Raw genomic sequence first — 15,881 nt, 5'->3', positions numbered from 1 at the left:
CTCAAAGGGTATTGCAAATGGAAAAATATTAGAAGGGTAGAATGGAAATTGCATCAAGGGGAACCGGGCCCCCTCCGGGAAACCGGGTCTGCCAGCAGTCACACCCCTTCGCCAAACGTCGGAGGGGTGCAAATCCAGGATTTCACCTCCACGCTCTTTCCTCCCCCAGCTTTCACCTTTCACTCTACTATTTTAACCCCCCAAGTCCCATGCTCGGATGCTCTACTCCCCACTTGAGAGAGAGAAAGGGTGAGAAAGAGAGAGAGAGAGAGAGAGAGCAATCGCTATAGAAGCGAGGACCACCGCCTTCCGCCTCTCTCTTGAGAGAGAGAGAGAGAGAGAGCGATCGCTATAGAAGGGAGGACCACCGCCTTCCACCTCTCTCTCTTTTAATCGTTCTCGAGTTACCGAGCCCACTTCACCTAATTTTTTCCCTTCTTCTCTTCTCCCCTCCTCTCTTCTTCTCTTATAGCTTGTCGTCGTCGTCGTCGTCGTCGTCGTCATCGGCAGAGGAGATTGCTTTCATGGAGTAGCGAAGCCAGATCCAGAGCCGGAGCCGAGAGGAAGGAAGAAGCAATCAAGGTTTGGTTTTTTTTTTTTTTCTTTTCAAGCCTTCTTCTGCTCTGTTTTGTTCTGTCTTTCCGGTCTGCTCGATCTCTGCGACGTGCTTTTCTCGTTTTGAGTGCTTTTTTTTTCCTTCTGAGACTCCGTTCGATCTCTGCAGTCATTCCTCTGTTCGTTGTAAAAAGATTCATTTTTTCCTTTTATCTCTCTTTGTATTTTTTAAATAAGACTTTCCGGTGGGTTTTCGAGCTCGATGGGGCATCTCTAATGGCGAATCTGAGGCCTTATATCGTAGCAATCACAGAGGACGAGTTTCTCGAATATAGCCAAAGCCTTTCCGTTTTAAACGTTTTTTTATAGAGGAATTGCCTTGCTTTTATTTTTTTTCGTCTTCTCTTTGCAATATGGTACAGCTCGATTATAGCTACTGAGATCCGAATCGAAACATTTGTCTCAATTTAAGCACTTTGATTTCGATTTAATTTTCGGCCGTTTCGCGATGCCGTGTCCAGCGAGAAAAACGCGTTCTTTCTCTTCGGGTTTGGATTCTACTCGGAGATACGCGATCGGATTGCGCGCCGTGTCGGCTTTAATTATTTCCCCCTTTTTTTTTACATGGGAGGTGGATGAAGACGGATTATTGTCGGCATCTCCGCGTCCTCTTACCCCCTCTTAATTATTTCCAGATTTTTTGCGTTTCTACTTGGATTTTCTTCATCTATCTTTGATCAAAACTTCAAAACCTTTTCCATTCTATTTTGTAGAAGGTAGAAGGAAAAATAGCAAGTATTCGCCGCCGTCTCAAGTAAGATCAGTTGATATCGCTATCTTTATAAGGTTAATAATCTGATCCATGGTCTAATTCAGATGCTGCAGCCATCGATCTAGCAGCGTTTTGACCTCGGTAATTGGAATGATTAGGGTTGATGGATTTTTTTTTCTTCTTTTTTTCATGTTAGAAATTGAAAAAGGGTTTGTTTTAATTAAAAATTCTTTTTTGGGGTCACTATCTGCTGTTTGCCATTATTTTGAGAGGCTTCCTATATTATTTTTCTATTTCATTATGTTTTAGTTTACTTGACGATGCGCTTTAATCTCTTTTGCTTTCCATTTTTGTGAGCCTCTGCTGTTCTTGGTTCTGAAATGTATGTCTGCTCTGTTGGGCTTCTATGAAGGTGAACTTGTTTTGCCACCTTTGGAACTTCTGATGGGTTTTGGTTTCAATTTCTGATTTCGTGTTTCTCGAGTTGGTGTGGATATGGAAATCAAGACATGGGATGTTTTGTGCATCATGTGAGGGGAATGGAGTTTGTTTTTCCATCTATGCTTTTTATTTGATGTTTCGATGATGTCTCTTTATAAGCTGTTTTTCAGTTCTTGCATGATTAGTAGTAATTTTATTTATAACCCATCCCATATGTGCAGTCATAGCTTGGATGTGGAACTAGAATGTTTTATTCTTTGCTAATTTTGAAACATTTTATTACATAGCTTGGATGTTGCTCTGATCTGGCTGTTTTCTTTTCGATCCGAGGAAAAACATGATGTGCTTTGGTTTTATTCTCTTAGCTGGCTACAAACTTTGCTTTCCTCTTATGCAAATGTGTTAATTGTCCTGCTTGCTGCTTGTCTGGATGTTAGTTTGGACACATGGAAGATCCTGCAAACCTCCACCCCGCCCCCCCCACATCTCCTACAAAAAAGAACAAAAAAAATCCTTAGACTCGCTCGACTAAAAGTTTGCTATGTCAAATGGATTTATTTTATGTTTGTAACACTCTATGATCTGGTTCATCATTTACTCATATTGCTTGCATACTGAATATTTTCATGTTCTTTGGCAGTAGAAGAATGGATTTCTATTTCTGTAATAGAAACACATTTTTACTTCTCTCTGGAGAATTGATTTCTTCAAAGCTTGCGTGTGATTTCTTCTCTTCTGTATTGTGATGTATGGCTTTGCATCAATTCTATGATCACTTATTCAATTTAATAATAAAGTTGCTTGAACTTATGGATATTGTTGCTTTCTATTAGTAGATGTATGTCAAGAAAAAAATCCTTTTGTCCTGGCACTCTATTATCTTAAAATTAGATAGAGATTAATGCTTTTGTTTGATCTAACATTTTTCTTCCATTTCTGACATGCATTTTTTTCTTTACAATAGCTATCAAATATGATTTTTCCTTTCTTTTTTGTTGGATTCCATGCATATTCATTTTGCAATACGAATGCAAAGTGAGTGAGCATCTCCTTGTTCTACTTTTAGAAAATCCTGCTTTGTATTTAATTTCATTCATTGTCTGTTACTTCATTATGTGCGCACATTTCATATAACAATGTTAATGAAAATTTTATGCTTGTGTTCTTCGATTGCAGGAATTTATTGCATCTGCTTTCGATTCTGCTAATACAGGCTTAAGTGCCCGTTTTCCTGGCAATGATGGGCGGACCATTAATGGACGGTATGATCTTCTCTGGTAGCCAGAATAACTACGTGCCACTCATGCCATCTGCTAATGAGAAGAGCATCAGCTTTGGAGCCCTCCTCAATCCGCCTATTATGGGTGATGCCATTTTAGGCGAGGGAGATCTGGTGGACCCTCCCTCTGAGAACTTTGCTGAGGCCGGCGAAGAAGAGAGTGATGATGACATTGACATAGAAGAACTGGAGCGGCGTATGTGGAGGGATCGGATGCGGCTTAAGCGTTTGAAGGAACAGCAGCAGAACAAGAACAAGGAACAAGGGGCTGCTGACTCGGCCAGGCAGCGCCAGTCCCAGGAGCAGGCACGACGGAAGAAGATGTCTCGTGCCCAGGATGGGATCCTGAAGTACATGCTGAAGATGATGGAGGTCTGCAAGGCCCAAGGCTTTGTGTATGGGATCATTCCAGAGAAAGGCAAGCCTGTGAGCGGTGCATCTGATAACTTGAGAGGCTGGTGGAAGGAAAAGGTCCGGTTTGATCGGAATGGTCCCGCTGCGATCGCCAAGTACCAGGCTGAAAACTCCATTCCGGGTGCTAACAATGAATCGAACCCTGGGACTGCAAGCCCTCATTCACTGCAGGAGCTTCAGGACACAACACTGGGCTCTCTCCTATCAGCGCTCATGCAGCACTGCGACCCACCACAGCGAAGGTTCCCCTTGGAGAAAGGAGTCGCCCCGCCGTGGTGGCCTAGCGGGAAAGAGGAGTGGTGGCCTGAGCTGGGAATCCCCAAAGATCAAGGTCCGCCGCCGTACAAGAAACCCCATGATCTCAAGAAAGCATGGAAAGTTAGTGTTCTGACCGCTGTCATCAAGCACATGTCGCCCGATATTGAGAAGATCCGCAGGCTGGTGAGACAGTCCAAGTGCCTTCAAGACAAGATGACCGCCAAAGAGAGTGCGACGTGGCTGGCGGTAGTCAAACAGGAGGAGGAGTTCTACATGAAGCTCCACCCGGATGCGCGCCCTCCTCAATCATCAGGGAGCGGCGTCACTGGGGCCATCTCCTTCAACAGCAGCTCCGGCGAGTACGATGTTGAAGGTGTGGATGATGGCAAGAGCGAGGAGGTGGGGAACCAGAAGGCTGCTGTTGATGGGAATGCTTTCAACCTGATTGCTGCTGCAGGGAATGAGAACTTTGTGGCATCCGCGCCACTGAAAGAAGAGACTGATGTAGAATTCATCCAGAAGAGAACTGCTGCTGAGCCTGAACTGATGCTGAACCAGCGTGTGTTTACCTGCGATAACATGCAGTGCGTGCATAATGATGTTCGCTTCGGGTTTGCAGACAGGAATTCGAGAAACGCTCACCAGTACCTCTGCAAAAATCAGAACAGTCTTCCTCAAGGTATCTCACCAACCTCCGGTGGCATGCGGATGAACGAGAACAAACCCCCAGTTTTCTTTATGCCCTTAAATGCCCAGCCAAATGCAACTGGTCTTGGATCAAGTGTCAATCCTATCAACATCTCCGGTCTGGGTATTCCTGCTGATGGGCAGAAAACGATCAGTGAACTGATGAGCTTCTACGAGAACAGCATCAATCCTAACAAGAACCAGGGAGGGATGAACCAGGGGGGCATGACCCCAGGAGGCATGACCATGTTGGATGGCCAGGATTCCCTTCAGCAGAAGCTTCAAATGGAGGATAACTTCTTCGGACAGGGGACTGGCACGGGTGGCACTGTTTTTGAAGAGGTCGGCAACTTAATGCAGCAGCAGCAGCAGTTCTATGGCCGGGAGGACATGATGCCAGTTGAGCAGCAACTTGGGAACCAGCCTTCTGATTTGGGCACTGACATCGATTTCGGTTCTGGTTTCAGCATGCCTACCATGGGCTATGCTGATGCATTGCAGAAAGGGATGGGAGAGTTGGGGCAGAAGCCCGAGTATCCAAGCTGGTTTTTCTGAATGAAATGGAAGAGACCTGATCCTGATGCACCGCCAGGGCATTGGGTCGTGCAGTTAAACTGGTAAGATGGTCATCTCATGCAGAGGAGTAGAATTCTGGTGCTGAACATCTTTATATTAATATCTGGTTTGGCTTCAGGTGATCTTCTCCCTGCATTTAGGTGTAGTCTTCTCCTTTTTCTTCTTTGTTTGCTGGAACAGATCTTTATATGTCTGATATTGCTTCCTAGGGGTTCCCTGGAGGTTCTCCAAGCGAAGCATTCCATCAGACTTTGGTTTAAGTATATAGGGTTGTAGGGTTTGCTTTAGCTGCGGGGAACTGATGAATGGATGGTTTATATGATCCAATCCCGCATCGAAATCTTTACAGACATCTTGTGTTTAAACTGTTATTGGGGTTAATTAGAATATAGTTTTGCTTTTGTTTATAATTATGTGATTTGTTTCTAGTTGGAGTGAAGTTCAGTGCTTGTTGCTTCTTGATAAAGGCTATATATTTGCTTTGTGATTGCTGACTGCCCTTCTGCCATCTCTGTACTGTAAGATGGATTATCTAAGGGCGAGTATGTGGATGACCTTGATTGGAAAATGTGGTGGTGCAATGTTGCTATAAAGATAGCTAAATAGCTTGAAGTTGTGATGCCATTTATGCTTCCTTGTTAATGGCAAAACGTTGCCCTTTATGAATGATGCCATGGTTTTCTATTTCATGGAGAATTGTATTAGTCGCACTCTACTATTCGTTGTTGATCGAGGACATTGCATTGCTTGCCAGTTTACCATCATTTGCTTAGGTAAAATGCCTCTTTTTGTGCTATATAAGTAGCTTTCTACTTGTGAATCTGGTGCCAATTTTTTGCTCATGCATTACCTCTGAAACTCCAATTGAATTGTTGTGATTCCTTAGATTGCTAACATCTTAATGTAGTGCTATCTAGCATCTCGTGCTTCGTTCTCCGCCATCTCTCTCCCATTTTAGTATGTTCTCTTTCATGCAGCAGTGGTCAAGTATTCAATTGCCATAGATGTTTCAGAAACTGTTTAGCTAAGTGAAATCCTTATAATCCAAATTCTATGATGTACACCTCTTTTGGGTTCTCGAAGCTCCTGGTAGCCACCTTGCCCCACATCACCTAAACATTAATGGAGTCCATGGTGTTCCTGTTGGTCTGCACTACTATGGTAATTGGTAAAGAAAAGTTAGGTAGATCAAAGACTAAAGTGCCTTTTGAAATCTATAAAGTCCTGTCAACCCTCTTTCATGGCACTTTTTTAGTGACGGTATCTCACCTTTCTTGTGTTGGCTGTATCCATCCCGTCCCACCCCTCTCTTGTGACTCTCTTCACATGCTCATCTGGACAAGGGTCATGAGTCATGACAAGGACTCCATCCTCTCCCTCTTCACATGCCCCCACTCAAGTTTGTCATCTAAAAACTAGGTAGGAATCCATTTTGGATGGAATCAAAGGCTAAGGGCCTTGGTTTTACACTTTAAAACATGGGAGGGTGATGTGGATGCATTCCAAACATTGGAGTTTATTGTAAGCCGAGAAGAGAAGATCATCGGCTACCTAACCTGGTATCGGTCGGCTCTAAATCCGAATCGAGTTCTTGGATTTGGCTGCCTTTGTTTAAGTTATGCCAACAATCATAGAATTTGTTCCTAGGGATATTCTTAGAGGCACACACATGAATTGCAGTCTGTAAGTGCTGAGAGGGAATAATTGAGGAAGAAGCCTGGAAGGAACAATATACAGTGTCAAGTGATTCAGGTCTTAATGGTGGTCCATGGAAGTTATGAAGATCATCTTGACCAAGGTAGGCCCCTGGGTAGTAACCTCGGAAGTCCTAAAAGACTTATATAGGTGCATTGTATTATTGTTGTTTGAATAGTTTAATTAGCAAATATCACATGCCTAAACAATTGATAGTGATGGTTTTATCAAATATTAGCAGAGGTATCATACTTCTACCACCCAGTAGTGTAGGTGTATATTATATTTTTTGGAAAGGTTAGGGATACATGATTTGCTTATAATGAGCGGAAGGAAGAGTCTGAGCTACAGATTGAAATCGATCGGGTCGGGTCAAGTATGCTCGAAATCTAATCCACTTGAATTACCTTGGATGTTCTTGACCGAATATTATCTAATTAGGGTTGTTCTGGTTCATGTTAAGCACTATAGATTCATAAGTTGGATCGGTTTGGTTTGATCCGGTTGCGGATTTGCTCTCTTTGTATTCAACTGCTTCACTAAGAGCTTATTTCTTTGATAACTTGATTAACCAAGTATTTCAAGCATCGGTGGAGGACAATCAATTTTACCGAAGATTTCATTAGACCAGTCAAACATTTGAACTCAAACATGGTTGAGAAGGAGACTGGTCTGTGGTGTGGATCCATTGCTAAAGGAAAGATTCTTCACGCAAGCCCTTGATTAATATGCCCCTAACCTGCTCACCCTTGATGTAAACAAAGGACACGGGGACCAATCTCACCATCTCTCTGCCACCCCTCCACCGAGGGTCGCTAAGGACATCGGCACCGAGACAGAAGTGTGGGTTCCATATTCTAAGGAAGGGGAGGGGGTTCGGGAGAGGAAAAACCATGCCTTGAAACAATCGGTAAAAAAAAAAAAAAAAATCAAAATATTAAGCAAATTATTTATATCCTTGGCATTATCCTCCTTCTTGTTACCTGTACTTTAATATAAGGCCATGGTAATAATTACATGTGCTCCTTACCATGTTAGAGATAATGGGAATACATATAAAAAAATGGGCAGAAAAGTTCATCAATCATTATGTTTTCATTCCTTGGCTCCATGACCATGATTGTCTATAGTACTAACCATTGATGGAAAAAACTAGTCATGAAGATGGGGGTATATATTGGTTGAGTCTGAAACAGATTGATCCTAAAAAGGCCAAAAAACAATATGATTTTCTTACAATTTTCTTTTTAAAGTTGGTGATATGTTTCCTATAATTCTCTGTTAAGTGGTGATATAAAGGTTGTCTAAATTAATGATGTTGCAGTATAAGGTCATAGTGAGAGCTGAGGGCAGCCCCACCTTTATGGTCCATAGAGTGGTCTAAGAAACATGTGTTGCTTGGCATATATTCATCTCTCTTTTTCTCTTTGGTCCATTATGTTGACCAGCCAATTTGCTTGGAAGGTCGCACTCTCGCACTTTGGGATCCGATTGTATGATTGATATTATAAACTTAATTGACAAAATAATACGATGTCAACAAACAAATGAATTATTTTGCAGCCTTCGAGTATATCTGCACATTAACTGCTTTTAATTCCTATAGTTTGATTCTTGAGAAAATATATTAGTTTGGCCACAACTTATGGTCATGTTGGTAATACCTCGTCCATGGTTTCTCCTTAATTTTTTTCTATTAAGTGTATATGGTATTTTGGTGCGCAATTATTGGAGCATCACTTGTAGCATATATCCAGTTGAAAAGGACCGATGTCAGTGCTTCAACGTCATCTAAGCCTCCTTTTGCCTCTTTATTAAAGGAGACGCAGCACTTTTAGTACCAGTTATAATGCATGTGCAAATTATGGTTACTACTAATAAATTTTAGATACATGATAAATTTAGAAAGATTCTGATGTGAATTAGGTAATATATACCTTTTTTTGTAAAATTATTTAAAATATATTTAGCATGTTATATTGCTAATTTAAATAACCATAAGTCTCACTATGACAAATAATTTTTTTTTGAATACCAATTTTTGACTATGTAGGGACCTTTGTTATGCATGGAATAATGAAAAACATCTCTTTTATACATAGAAATCTAGCATTGCTAAAGCCCGCAAGGGAGAAATTTGAATTAAAGTTGGGAAATATTGTCATTTTTATATAGTGCTAGAGGATTTATTTTAATTAAAGTTCGTTCTAGCGTAATACAAGAACTTAGATTTGGACTCAAATCTATGTTCCCCTATAATACAAGAGAATCGTCCAGCATTGTAATATGCTTTAAACATCAAGGATGAGCAATTCGACTAATAATCTCAGACACTATAAAACTTACTTGAGTATAGCTTGAGATCAAGTTAGCTTGAGATCAAGTTAAGCTAATTGTAAGACACCTCTCTCTCTCTCTCTCTCTCTCTCTCTCTCTCCCCTTCATATGTGCATCGATGCTCTTAGCCACATTTATGATCTACTGAATTAGTGCCAGCCCATTGAAGACCAGTGGGGCTCCTTTGTCCATGGCTCGTGAAAGAAATGGAAGCCCCCCTCCCCAAGCCAAGGCTTCTGTGGGCCTAGTTGCCACGATTATTGGCCTCTTTCTATCGGGCCCCAACACTAGACTTGGGCACTGGGCCGGGCCGCCCACGGCCCGGCACGAAGCGGGCCGTGCCTGGCACGGCCCGCTAGCTACAGTACCGGGCCGTGCCTGGCACGGCCCATTCAAGGGGGCCGTGCTGGGTCACGGGTTTCTGGCCCGCGGGCCGAGCCCGGCACGGCCCGCTTCTGGCCTGGGCCGGCACGGCCCGCTCTTGGCCCGCGGGCCAGCCCGGCACGGCCCATAAGGGCCTGGGCCGGGCTGGCCCGCGGGCCCGGCCCCATACGGGCCAGCCCGGCCCCATAAAAATTAATGCTTCATAAATTTTTTTAATAAATTAATAAATATTGAAAACTAAGGATTCATTAATATAAAGCCACCTTAATGGTGGGGAGTTTGGCAGAGACCCCTACCAGTTTATTAATTTAAATCAAAATGGTACATGAAGGGAGGTTTGGACCTTAGTCTGACCTCCAGAATACAATAAGAAAGGAGAAAAAATAGAGATGACTCACTTTAACAATTAAAAAAATAAAAATGTACAATTATAAAAAATTAAGAAATCTTACTAATCATCAGTGATTCAGTGAATCAGTATTCACTCTTCAGTAGTGTTTGTATCATCATCATCAGAGGATGTTGTATTATGTCCACCTTTATCTTGAAGTCTTGCCTCAGCATCCAACCAATCTTTGAAGCAGAGAAGCATCTCAACCGTTTCGCCCGTCATCCTACTTCTCTTTTCGTCAAGAACACGCCGACCTGCACTAAAAGCGGATTCCGATGCTACCGTGGACATCGGCACAGCTAAAATATCGCGTGCAATTGCAGACATAACAGGATATTGATTTTTAACACTCTTCCACCAAGATAATACATCTAGATTCTCTATTTAATTTTCATCATATGCAGACTGAAGATCATTTCGTAAATAAAATTCTAGTTCACTACATAAAGATGAAGAAGATGAAGATAAACTTGAAGCATGTGTGTGTTTTCTCTGTGCAATGAATGAAAAAATAGATGACGAACGGGAACTACTAGAAGAAGAAATAGAGCTTTGTACGGAAAATCTAGATCCATAAATTTTTTCATCATATATAGTATAAATATCATAAAGAAGTTGTTTTACCTCATTTTTAGCAGGTTCAGGATCTTTAATCATATTTTCACAGTATGCATCAAGTAAAATTAGCACGCCATTTAATTTAACTCTTGGATCAAATACAGCAGCTAAGTTATGCATAGGACATATCTTGTCCCAATACTCATTCCATTTAGATTCTATTTGGTCAATAATAGGCATTAAAACATCATCATATCTATGTTCTGCAAATTTTTGACTAATTATATATGCTTGTTGTAAAAATGAACATGAAGTTGGATAATAAATACCAGAAAGAACATTGGTAGCATTATAAAAACTAAGCAAAAAATCTTCCAAAATTTTTCCTTTATTCCATCAGTTTCAGTCAATGTAAAGCCTAATCCACGATCATTAATATATCCACTTAATAAGTTTTTATATGGGTATGCATCATGTATCATGCTATATGTTCAGTTCCAACGAGTAATTACATCAAGTTTAAATTTTTTAAAACGTTTACCATGATTTATACATAGTTCCTTAAATTCTTGAAGTCTTGATCTTGAAGCATGAATAAAAGAAACTGCATTTCTAATTTTTGAAATCACATCTTGAATCATGCCCATGCCAGCTTGAACAGAAAGATTTAAGATATGACATGCACATCTAATATGCAATAAATTTCCATCTAACATGGGATGCAATGAGTCTTTTAATAATGTAACAGCAGAATTATTATTAGATGCATTATCAAAAGTAATAGACATAATTTTATCATTAATATTATATGAACATGCAGTTTGATAAATGACATTTGAAATTTGTTGCCCAGAATGTGGAAAATCAAAAGCACGAAAAGCAAGAATACGTTTATTTAATTGCCAATCATTATCAATATAATGAGCAGTAATGGCAATAAAACAATTACTACCTACATATGCTGACCAAATATCAGAAGTTAATGAAATTTTTACATTTAAAGTAGAAAGTGTTTCAATTAAACTTTGTCTCATTGCTAAAAAGTTAGTCATAGCTACTCTTCTAAATGTACGCCTACTAGTTCTTTTGTAAGCAGGTTGTAGGTTTAATTGAACATATTCTTCAAAATTAAAAGATTCACATAAACTAAAAGGTAATTCATCCTTAACTATCCATTTTACAAGTGCTTTTCTTTGATTTTCTTGATTATATGCAAAATTACCTACAAGTAATCCCCCTTATATATTAAGGGTACTTTGAGTTTGAGCATGAGAATCATGCATCCTATGACTCTCTTGATGTCTTTTTAAATGCCCTGTTCCCCCACTACTACTACAACTATAAAGTTTGGCACATTTTTTACATTTAGCTTTCCAGACTCCATCAACCATAACTCTATCAAATTCATTCCATACAGCACTAGTCCTCTTACGAGAAGAGGTTTGATCTTCACTCGGTTCACTAGTTCTAGAGGAACTAGGAACATGGGGTTGGAGATTAGTTTCTTCTCCCTCAGAAACAGGAGGAATGCCAAAATGACTTTCCTCAAAAGATGACATATCTAAATTGATGAATTCAAAAAATAAAAACTAACCACAAGGAGGAATTGAGTAGAGGGTCGGAGGGCAGAGGCAGAGCCGAGATTCTGAGCTTCCTCTTGTGCTCTCAACAGGAGTGACCTTCTCTTCTCAACAGGAACCTCCTCTTGTGTAGCACTTGAACACTTGCTAAATGCAAACTAAAAATTAAATTGCTAGAAGAGCACTTTAGAAGAGAGAAATAATAGTAGTAGAGAAGGAGAGAATAGTTGGTTTGGTGTGGTGAGAATGAGGGAGGAAAGGGCTATTTATAGAAGCCCCAAAATTTTTTTCCCAAAATACCCCTCAATTTAGCCATTTTTGGACTGTTGGGAGGGGCATTTTTGGAAATTTCCCAAAATAGCCGTTGGAAACGGCTATTTTTCTCCCCCCCTCTCCAGACGGGCCGTGCCAGGCACGGCCCGCAACGGGTCCAAACGGGCCGTGCCAGGCACGGCCCGTTTGCGCCCGAGACGAGCCGTGCCAGGCACGGCCCGTCTCGTGCCGTGCCGGGCCCGGCCCGCCAATAGACGGGCCTGGGGCCGGGCCGGGCTTCCGTTCTCTGCTGAGCGGGCCGTGCCCGGCACGGCCCGCTAACGAAGCGGGCCGGGCCAGGCACGGCCCGTTTAGCCCTCTGGCCCGGTGGGCCTGGGCCGGGCCGGCCCGGCACGGCCCGATGCCTAAGTCTACCCAACACTGACGTGGTTGCTGAGCCGGATGTCGTTCCTGAGTGGAGGGAGCAATCGGATCAGACCCGATAAGAAAGGTTGGATTTGAAAAAAGATCTTAGAGTGTTTAGGATTGAGCCAGGAGGGTTCTCTTAACGCCTTTTTTTTTCTTTGCTAGGTTAGTTAGGAGCTTGCTAACTAACCTAGCTCACTCTCTTCCGCGTGAGAGTATATAACATATGAAATAAGATATATAAAAAGTTCCCTTCTCTTATCGGAAAGTACCGGAAAGTCAAGTACCAAATTTGGTCGAATACAAGACAGATTAAAAATCCGTCAACTCAAATCCGACCTATTTATTAAATAGGTCAAAATCTGGACTTGAACTTGTCCATTTCATTAAACATGTAACCTAATCCGGTCTATAATGAGTTAAATCAAATTAAACAGGTTAAATGATTAAGCATTGTCATCTTTCAGAAAATGGCTCTCGGAATAGGAGAAATGATTAAGCTATGTGATGCTTCATGAATGGTATGAATCGGCATGTATGTTGGTGCTGCTTTGTCTTGGACAATTTTGGTCATCACCTTTGGTCGCAATCAGCCTGTTTGATTTTGGTGCAGTTGGGTATTCTGTTGGATGTGCTCTTGGTTCCTTCTTATGTTGAATAGATGGAATTGGTCCATGATGTCATGTATTCAAAGTCAGAAGTGCTGCTGCCGTGCTTCTTGGGATGTATATCATGAACAAACACTTGGTTCAAAAAAGGGTAGTTTGATGGAAATTTCACTGCATGCGCTAATGGAAATCATTTGTATGAACCAGCATAGACGAAGGATTGAATGCAAAAGTTGTGCTTCTCTAAGAATCAAAAGTGGCTTCACCTTCCTCTTCCTTTCTTATATATACTAGAATAATATTTTTTTATTAACGTGATTCTGTATCAACTTATATTAGTTTCTTTTGTTAGCATAATCTTGTTAGTATAACCTGTATCGCATATATTATTCATGTATGGAGTCTGTATACGAGTATATATAATTCCTGAGTTGCACTGAATGCAAGGAAACAAACAACAGAGAAATAAATTCACGTTTCTTTCTCTCTCTTTTTTTAATTTTTTTCTTCTTCTGCAAATATTTCAACAAGACCTATGGGCGGCAGAATTGATGAATGGTCGCATTTGGACCTAATGGTACTGCAGGAGGAATCTTGATCGGGAGGAACTCATGACACTTTTCTCTTAGATCTTCCGCCCAAAAAACCTTTTCCCTCATAGTTGCATTACATTGTCAGACATTTGAGAAGAATCTAATTAGGGCTGAATGAGAGAACTCATAGAGATACTTTCTTCCAAGAATTGATTGATATACCCAGCATGTACCCGGGTCCTTGGCTATTGGGCGGCAATTTCAACATCACCAAGTCATTAGAGGACTGAAGAGGTAACCCACAGAGTGTGAAGGACAATATAGCCTTTATGGACTTCATCTTGTCACTAAATCTAGTAGACCTTGATCTAAAAGGCAGAGACTTCACTTGGATTAATGGACGATTGCACCCTTCTTTGGCACGTCTTCACCGATTTTTTACTTTCGGCTAGCTTTCAGGAACCCCTCTTGAGCACCACCTCAGTTCTTGTACCAATTGCTTTAGACTGCAACCTCAGGTTTCAATGCCGAATATTTTTAGATTTGAAGCTCGGTGGCTCGAAGAACCCGGAAATTCATGACCTAGTGAGGAGTAATTGGCGGGGCATTAAAGATGCCTCTAACGTGGCGGCGACATGGGTGGAGAATCTAAGGAGAATCAAATCTATCCTGAAACCCTGTCCTTCTCTAAGAAAATCTCAAGAGAGTTGAAAGAAAAGATGTTGCATGACGTGAATATTATGGATCTTACCACTGATGAATTCAACAAAAGAAGAATTTTACTGTTGAGAAAAATGTGCCTCGAAACTCGAAACGACTGCAAATTGAATTCGGCTCAAGTTTGCTTGAAAAAGTCTGTGCCAACTGAATGGAGTCGACTCCTGCAGAGCTGGAGTCGACTCCTATGAAGCTTGAGTCGACCCCAGGGATGAGAGGGTCGACTCGCATCTGCCACAGTGAAGAAACAGAGAGCAGTTTTCTGGGTTGCTTGCAGGAGTCGACTCCAGTCCTGCAGGAGTCGACTCCAGCCCTGCAGGAGTCGACTCCAGCCCTGCAGGAGTCGACTCTCTCAGAAAGACAGAACGTGCCAGTTTCGGTGCTGATACTTGGAGTCGACCCGAGGATGTCCGAGTCGACTCGAACTTATCAGGAGTCGACCCCTGAAAGTGAGGAGTCGACTCCTGATCACGGGATTGATTGAAACGATGGCAAGATGGGTTTTTTGACTTAGGGTTTTTCGTAGGGAAGTTTCCTTATGTGTTGAAAACCTATAAATAGGGTTTTTTGGTGAACCCTAGGTGAGATGAGAGCGGCCGTAGTGAGTTTCTTTTGGAGTCCTATCTCTCTTGTAAGCCCTAGGTGTGCAATCTCCAACAGGAAGAGAGATCATTGTAACCCTTGCTGAATATATTGAAATCTGTGTGTGTGGCCTCCGTGGACGTAACCCGTATTGGGTGAACCACGTAAAATTATTGTCTTTGTGATTGTTTGATTTTATTCTCTACTACTTCTTCTTCTCGATTTGTCTTTCCGCAGTTTGGATCCAGAAAGGGAATAGTACGATCGAAGGGTGAGTGCTTTCAAGCATCGCGCAACAACTGGTATCAGAGCAACGTTCCCTGTGTTCCAATGGCTGACGAAGGAAGATTGAGGATAGAGAAATTCAACGGACAGAACTTTGGTGTGTGGAAGATGCAGATGGAAGATTACTTGCTCTCAAAGGATCTGGATCTACCACTGGGCGGAGAAGAAGCGAAGCCGACAGACATGCCGTCGGAGAAGTGGGAGCGTCTTGATAAGAAGGCGCTCGCCGCTATCCGTTTGTCCTTGGCATCGGAGATCCTCGCCAATATATCCAAAGTAAAGACTGCAAAAGATTTGATGGACACACTGGCTTCCATGTATGATGAGCCAACAGGAGCGAACAAGGTATTCCTGATTCGACGATTATTCACTTTGAAGATGAGAGACAGTGGGAGTGTTCATTCACATTTGAGTGAATTCAATACCCTATGTGCCCAATTGGAATCTGTGAAGATCACGTTCACTGATGAGGTGAAGGCGTGGGCTCTTCTAGGTCAGATGCCTGAAAGTTGGGAAGGCTTTATCACGGCTGTTAGTAATTCTTCGGGAAA

General features: G+C 41.7%; 1 protein-coding gene across 1 annotated transcript; it reads left to right on the top strand.

Moving 5' to 3' along the window:
* Window positions 1-219: 219 nt before the first annotated feature.
* LOC103707671 (protein ETHYLENE-INSENSITIVE 3-like 1a) lies at window positions 220-5,438 on the top strand. The gene is made up of 2 exons (XM_008792243.4): window positions 220-582; window positions 2,945-5,438. The coding sequence occupies exon 2, from the start codon at window positions 3,006-3,008 to the stop codon at window positions 4,959-4,961; it is 1,956 nt and encodes a 651-aa protein (XP_008790465.1). The 5' UTR covers window positions 220-582; window positions 2,945-3,005; the 3' UTR covers window positions 4,962-5,438.
* Window positions 5,439-15,881: the final 10,443 nt, after the last annotated feature.

Source organism: Phoenix dactylifera, unplaced genomic scaffold (assembly GCF_009389715.1).
Source record: "Phoenix dactylifera cultivar Barhee BC4 unplaced genomic scaffold, palm_55x_up_171113_PBpolish2nd_filt_p 000731F, whole genome shotgun sequence".
Classification (NCBI taxonomy): Eukaryota; Viridiplantae; Streptophyta; class Magnoliopsida; order Arecales; family Arecaceae; genus Phoenix; species Phoenix dactylifera.
This window is presented reverse-complemented; position numbering and strand designations above follow the sequence as displayed.

Bases quoted from the DNA above. Each gene is read 5' to 3' on its own strand.
- LOC103707671 (XM_008792243.4), top strand. From the start codon at position 3,006: ATGATGGGCGGACCATTAATGGACGGTATGATCTTCTCTGGTAGCCAG.